The following is a 7,476-nucleotide window of genomic DNA, read 5'->3' on the forward strand; positions in this document are numbered from 1 at the left end:
AACATTGCTGTACTGTACTCAACATCTATCATTGCATCAATTTCCGGACTTCTCCAATATGTACATACATCTGCCTTCTGTTTTAGACATAACACACCCAAATGAGCTTATATCCGAGATAATGTTTTATGCAGGTGCCAAAAAAACACTTCTTTCTGTGTTGTGTGCATTCTTTGGTCTTGCCCTTGTACTGGTATCAAGCGGCATTGTTCCAGCATTCACAGAGGATATTGCTCGTTCTGTAAATGTAAGCACCGCTATGAAAACTTTGACCGTCGATATTGCTTTAAATATTTAGATTGGGAACTTGAAGACCATGTGCATAAATTGGTCTCGAGAATTACTTTCAAAATACTACAATTTTGATGGTCGTTATACATATATTGAAATAGAAACTAGTGGTCAAAGTTATATTTTGAAGACCGTGTTAATATATGGAACATCACTTTGTCGCTTACGGGAGGGAGTATGAGTTTAACTTTGACAAATGGTATCCTAATATTTTGACTCGGTGTTTAACTGTTTTGACTCATCGGGTGTTGTCGTATGATTTCCATAATTTGTCATCATTTGCTATCTCTGTAACCTGAAAAGGATAATTTTTATGTTTAACAATCCAGTATCCTTTTAAGACAATCTCTTATGCATACCATGAAGGAGAGCCTGTTTCTTCAAAGAAAGAATTGGAAGTAAATGCTTACGCCTTCCGATTGAAATATTTTTTTTTGTAGTTCTGTATTAGAATTAAGGAGTGCAAGAAGACTTTTGTGTCCTTCAAACGTTCCCAAACACAATGAATTATCTTGCATTGTCATTAACTGTGTACAGTTGCCTACTTAGAAATGCAATTGTTCGGCAAGGAAATAATAGGTACTTACTCTGTTCCAGTTTGACCAAAAATCATGACACTTATTTTGGAACAAAGGGAGTAGAAATCAAGAAAAAAATTAATTTGTCTCGAAATTTCAGGTATTTCAATTTTCATAGGCATAAAACAACTTATATTAGCAAATAATTTTCTGGGATGTTCTTGAAAATTCGTTTGCCTGCAATTGTCATAATGTTCCCATATTTGTATTAAAAAGCTCATACTAGCAATGAATACTCCTACTTATTAAATGATAACTGATTCACTATTTCCTCAGGTTGTGCATGTTGTTGATACTACAAGAACGAACGATGGAAACACGGAACCATTATCCTATGTTTCCCTGTTCTCGAACATGCCTGGAAAGTTGACACAGGAATTGATGGACCTAAGAGGGGAAGAGTTTTCTTGCGGAAAGAATATGACAACTGATTTTGTGACATTTACCGTGAAGTATGGCTGCAGGAGTTACAAAGGGAGCAGTACTGGATGGAGCAAATCAGAAGTTCCACTGCTCCATGTTGAAAGCGATTCTGCTACCGATGATGCCCGCAGAACAGTAGTATCAGTTGATACCAAGTCATCTACACGGTGGTCACTCGCAATCAATATGCAAGAAATCGATGACTTCACTGTTCAAGGTGAGTTACAATCGAATAGGTCGACAGATCTAGGTGAAGTAGATTGTTGTTATTTGCCATCTAACTGATCTCTATATGCGTTATTTTACTCAGTGGGGTCAGATAAGTTGGTTCAACTGGGTGGCAAGAGCGAGGTGGACGGATGGCATACAATCCAGTTTGCAGGCGGCAAGAACGCACCAACAAAATTCCAGTTAACCCTTTTCTGGTCAAGTAAAGCGACACAGGCATCTCCAAAGGAAGCTAACGCAGAGGACCCTCCTCTCCTGGTAAAACTAAGAACAGACGTGAACAGGGTCACGCCAATGGTCGAGACGGTTCTCGAGAAGCTTCCACGCTGGTGTGCAGCTTTTGGCAAGTCGACATCTCCTTACACGCTGGCGTTCTTGACCGCTCTTCCTGTCAATATTTAGGCGACGCACGTTGCGTGCCCCAACATTGTAGGGTATTAACAGTTTGACATAGTGTTGATTTACGCTGTATCTAGTTATTCGTATTAGATTCAATTGCATTCGTAGCTTCAGAACGTACACCAAAACTGCTGCATCAGCAGCTTTGAGTTCAACGGCACCCTGACGAAGGGTCAAACTTAGAGGGCGGCCCTATGTCAAAAATGTGTCTGGTGAATGAATGGTCGGTTTGTTTGATGTCGAAAAACTTGAGGTTAGAGTGGTGGTTGCAATAAAGACAGGTGTTGTTTCATGTTATTTATGGAGACAATTGAATGGGCATGGCCAGATCTGAGACATTCTGCATTGTCGATTTTCTGATTGGTGTGTATAATGATAGTTTGGTCCCGTGTCTGAATCGTGGACAAAGTTGGCTGTTCCAGTCCAAACTTGAGGAAAGTGTCGGCTCGATCATGGGACGATGAACATGGATACAGTTGGGTGTTGAGTGTGTTACTTTTTTGGAGTCTCCAATGCCAGTGCCAGCAGTAGACCATCCAGACAGGCACAGTAGGTCCTCACAAGCTATTAGTGCCTCAAGCATGCAGTGCTCTGCCAATGCTTCTCACAGGAGTGCTATACCTGAAGTTGTGAAGAAACAAGAAAGCCAAGAACTAGGGACGAAGTAGTCACTCCGTCCCAAAATATGTGTCTCGATTTTATACTGACTTTAGTATAAAGTTTTATTAAGCAGTAGGCCGCGTGCTCATAGACAAGTCTGAAGACCTTCATCTGGAACACCGAATTAGCAGCACTCCCTCCTATCCAATATTACTCGCCTTAAATTTGTTTAGATAATGCCACGGTGGATGATGCTCCGAGGAAACAACTCAAAGTCCAAAAGGACGAATAATGCAGTAGCAATAGTAGTAGTACTAACAAATTAGACATGTCCATAATCCAGAGATTGACCGAAGCGAGCAGACCAACCGTAGAGGGAACCGAGGATACGTTGCCATCATCATGCATCAACCCGATTGATTAATGCGCGCTGCTCCCGGCGCACAAAAGACGGTGAGAGAGGGCGGCAGTGCCCGAGGCCGTTCGTGCGCATGGAGTCTTCCATTCCGCGCCCAACCGAGGGAGGCCTTGACAAACAAGAGCGCACGCTCTCCTCCACCAGCTTCTCCCCGGGAACACCGCACCGAGCCCCGGCACCGGAGCAAGTCCCGCCGGTTTTCCGTGGCCGAAGCTCGTCGTCACGTACGTGCCCGGCCCGGTCAAACCAGCATTTTTTTTCTACAGGAAAGTTTATTAACAGGGCGTGCGTGCAGGCGTCGGGATCGGCGAGGCCGTGCATGCGGTGTCCGTCGATCGACCCCCCTGCATCGATCGCGATGTTTCCATGTCTCCCTGCTGTTGCTGTGTGGGCGCTGAAAGCAAGGCGTGCTACTAGCTAGCTGGCTTTTCTATTTGGCTGGCTAGATTTCATTATTTTTTTACTGGCTATAGATGCGTTGCGTTGCGGTGCGTATGGGCTGTGGAGTGGTGCTGGGCTCAAAATCGGCACCCCACGTTATCGTGTTGCGTCCATAGGCTGCATGGTTTAGGATCGCTAGGTATGGGATGCTACGAGGATTGTTGGATGCGCACGCACGTGAGGTGAGGTGAGGGTAGATGCGCTGGAGACAGAGTTGCGTGGAGTAACTTGCCGGAGAGGAGGACTGCTGCTTCCGTCCTGGTTTATTGGTCCGCATAGAATTTTGTACGAGCATCGTTATTGCACTTAATTTAGTTAGTATAGTGTATGAGAATCTTCAATAGATGATGTAGATGCAGAAATAATTAACTTTTATATCTCTGAGGTTAAAAACCCCTTCTTCGGCAGATGGTGTGAATGCCTTTTTTTAACATTTGCGTCTCCCAAAGATGTAAAATACAACACCTCGCGGTGTAAATCTGCGTACCAACCGCCTTCATTTCACTTCCGTCCGCCCGCCCGCCCGCAATTTTCACCCTGAAACGCGCCGCCGCCCGCCGACCTGCCCGCGTTGGGTGACTTCGTGGGGAGGAGGACAGCACCACTAGTACTGCACTTAATAGTGCATTTATACGCTTATTAATCATGATCATCACAGAACACAAGCACTCTCTTGCGCGTACGGTAGTTCAGGATTCGCGGGAGCACTGGTAATCTTGAAGCTGCACCGCCTGGTTCAGGTTTGGGTCTAGTAGTACTAGTGCTTCAGGTTTGGGTCTAGTGGTGGTGGTTCAGGTTTGGGTTTAGTAGTATGTTCTTCTAAGAGAAAAAAATCGGTTGCTTGCCATATGGCGAACGTACACACCACCGCCTTCTCTTCTCCCAGAGATAAAGACTGTCTGTTTGGTTTGCAGTCTAAGCTTGCCACGCTTAACCTTAGTCGTGCTACAATAGCTTAGGTATGTGTTTGGTTTATTGCCATACTTGTAGCTTGTCACACTTTTCTAGCCACTTGATCCATATGTCATAGGCTTAACTTTTTGCCAAATTTTATCATACTTGTGATGGCCATTTTATGAGCCACACTTTTTGTGGCAGCCACACTTTGCTTAAACTTAGTTGTGGCAAAGTTAGCCATGAACCAAAAAGGTCCGGACGTCACCTTTTTGGCACCTCGCCGGTGAGACGCGGACGGGAAAAGAGTGAGCCTTGCCCGTGCGACGGTAGAGGCAGAGAGAGAGAGAGCGCTACAGGGTCAACGTGGGGGGACAGGCGTCAGATGGCGCCCCACACGAAGCGGCGGAACATTCGCTCGCCCAGTCTGCCCTGCCTGCCTGCCTGCCGCTCCCGCTCTCGTCACCGCCGCATCACCCACCTGCTACACCCTCGTCGGCGGGACGCCAATTAATTAGTGCTCCAGGCGAGGCAGCGAGCCCGGCCCGGCATGGCGCAGTGTGCCACGCCGCCCCCACCGCGCCCTCGCCCTCGCTGACTTCTTGACTCTCTCTCCCGTGCCTGCTGACTTCCCTCCCGTCATGTGGTGCGGCGCGCTAGCTAGCTAGCTGTCCGCGTGCGTGCGTGTGTCGCTCGGCTCAGCCCGACACGCCGGGCCGCGCGCTCCGCGATCGCACCTGCGCACCGCACCGCACCCCACCGACGCCGCTACCTTTCTTTATCTCTCAGTGTCATCTCATCTCTCTGCTCCTGCTCGATCGATATCCTGTGCCTTCATTTTGGATGGAGGGGGTGTGGATGTGAATTATATGGTTCGGCCGACCGACGTCAATCTGCGAGCATCACCCATCCGCCCCTCGTTTCAAGGGAAAGCAACCGGCCGGCAGCAGACAGGAACGGGTGCACGCACCGGCGCCGACGAGAGAGAGAGAGAGAGAGATACTAGAAAGAAACATTACCGTCAGCAGACAGACCGCGGCCAACCGGGGCATACGGCGGGCACCAGCACCGCCAACAAAATCCGTGGTTATTCCAAGTGACAAGGACCCTTCAACCGTGCGGTAGAGCTGCTTTGTTTTCGCTTTGCCATTTGCAGCGGTGGCTTGGACGCATCGCTCACCCACCCACGGTGCCACGACGCAGCAGAGGTGAATCAAAGTTTTCCCCAAGGATTATCTGTGTCGATCACGTACAGAGACTACCGAGCTTTCACGTCCCGTGCCGGCCGGCCGGCCGGCCTCTGTATGTGGTTTGGAACGGAGAAGCGTACGTACATGGCCTCTCTAGCTCATCGGAACAGGCTGGCTGTTAGCAGTAGTACTATGGTTTGGGTCCCCGTACCATTGACAGGGATTGTTTTGCAATCCCGATGGACAAGCCAAGCAGTTAAGTCCACGATTAATTAGTAGTCCTGGCACGTACTACAAGCCCGACACTTGCGGCAGCAAGCGTGGCAACTTGTTGCGCCGGGTCCTAAACTTGGCTACCAAACCCGCCCCTTGACCCACCATCATGTCCATCCCGAAATGCTCTGCGTACCATCAAACTACACACGGTCTTCTACTCTTCTTAGAGCATCTACAACCGGACCTCTTAAACCCGCCTCATACGTTTAGATGGACCGACCGGTCACAGCCCGGTCACCATATTTTGACCCCGGACGGCCCCTCAAACGCCCGGATTGACCGGCACCCCCCATATCCAGCTCAAATATGGGACGGATATGGGGCGTCCGGGCACGCCCGTCACGTCGGACCCGACAACCCGACCCCACCCTAAATTGCATCAGATCCACCTCCCCACCCCCCGAGCCACTGGATCCATTTGCTCTCTCATCTTCTCTTCCTCCTCTGCGCCGTCCGGCTCGCAGCTCCGCCGCCACGCCCGGTCCGCAACCGTTCTCAGGCTCCCTGCCGCCAGCTCCGGAAGAGCGCTCCCGTCCTCGCCGCGTGGGACGTTGTCTCCGGCCCGGACGCCACCGTGGTACGTCCGGCAAATCTCCGGCTTCGCCTTGCTATGTTCGAGACATTGACCAACCGGAATTATTGTGATATTATTAGGTAAATGATGGATTCCAATACTTCATCGGACGAGGAGTATGGAACGACGGAGCTTGACCAAATGATTCGACAAATAATTTTTATGTAAATGCTATGTATGCTTGATACCAACAATTGCTATTTACGCGTGACATTGTGTTGCATGAATTTGATAGTCCGAATTTAAGATATGTGGATGCACGAAAGAAAATATGAGGGCCCATCCGAATACGCCCGCAAACGTGACCGGACATGTCCACGGGCATATGAGGGGCCGAATTTGCCAAGTCAAATGGTCTTACGAACAGGAGTATGCACATCGTACGGGTAGCAGAGCAGCCCTCTTTCCATCCATTTTCCTCGGCGCCGAGCTCTCTCTCGTCCCAGCTGATTAAACATTTTTGTAATCGGTCGACGGCCCGCCGTCTAGGTGAGCGGAGCAGCGACGTCCGGTCGTCCGCCCATGGCTCCTCTGTTCCAGACTCCAACTGTTCCAGACTCCAGCCCACCACCCCGACCAGCCCCGCCCGTCGGCGTCAGATCCAACGTGAACCGCCGGACAGCGGCTCGCCCCCTGCAAAAGCGCCTGTCCGAGTGATGGCGCGCACCTATCGCGCGCGGTGCAACATTCTCTCGCCTTCCCCTACGACTTGCCCGCCCGACCGACCTCACGCCTCTTCCCCCTCCCCTCCCCTCGCTCCTGCTGTCGTCTTCGTGGCGTGGTGACAGGGACGTGGTCAAGAACACTTGCCGGACAAGCAAGACCGGCCGGGCGAGCGAGCCCGAAGCAATCCACCCCCTTGTCTCTTCCGGCGAGCGGTCGACGTCCAGCCCCCGGCCGAGCACGTATTGTGCCTGTACAGGGTGCAGTCGGCAACCGCCGCTGACGGCAGTGCTGATGGATTTCCAGGTAGGCGACGACGCGCTGATAAGAGCTACGGCGGATGCAAAACACCAAAAAGTTAGGCGCAGGCAAACAGGATCGCGGATGCGTGCACCGGTGGGCGGCTCCGCGCCTCCGTTTTCTGCAGTGCAAACAGAGATACTGCAACATGAGGAGAGGAGAGGAGAGGAGCAGTATATGCGCACGGAATGATGGGCTGAT

General features: G+C 50.2%; 1 protein-coding gene across 1 annotated transcript in view; it reads left to right on the plus strand.

Moving 5' to 3' along the window:
* LOC119355842 (endoplasmic reticulum metallopeptidase 1-like) overlaps window positions 1–2,226 on the plus strand; it is an 11,245-nt gene extending 9,019 nt beyond the window's left edge. The window contains exons 12-14 of the mRNA XM_037622728.1: window positions 135–247; window positions 1,146–1,509; window positions 1,603–2,226. Of these exons, the coding sequence (XP_037478625.1) occupies window positions 135–247; window positions 1,146–1,509; window positions 1,603–1,922 (797 nt within the window). The 3' untranslated portion in view covers window positions 1,923–2,226. The remainder of the gene's footprint in view (window positions 1–134; window positions 248–1,145; window positions 1,510–1,602) is intronic.
* The last annotated feature ends 5,250 nt before the right edge of the window (window positions 2,227–7,476 follow it).

This window comes from Triticum dicoccoides, chromosome 2A (genome assembly GCF_002162155.2).
Source record: "Triticum dicoccoides isolate Atlit2015 ecotype Zavitan chromosome 2A, WEW_v2.0, whole genome shotgun sequence".
In the NCBI taxonomy this organism is placed as follows: Eukaryota; Viridiplantae; Streptophyta; class Magnoliopsida; order Poales; family Poaceae; genus Triticum; species Triticum dicoccoides.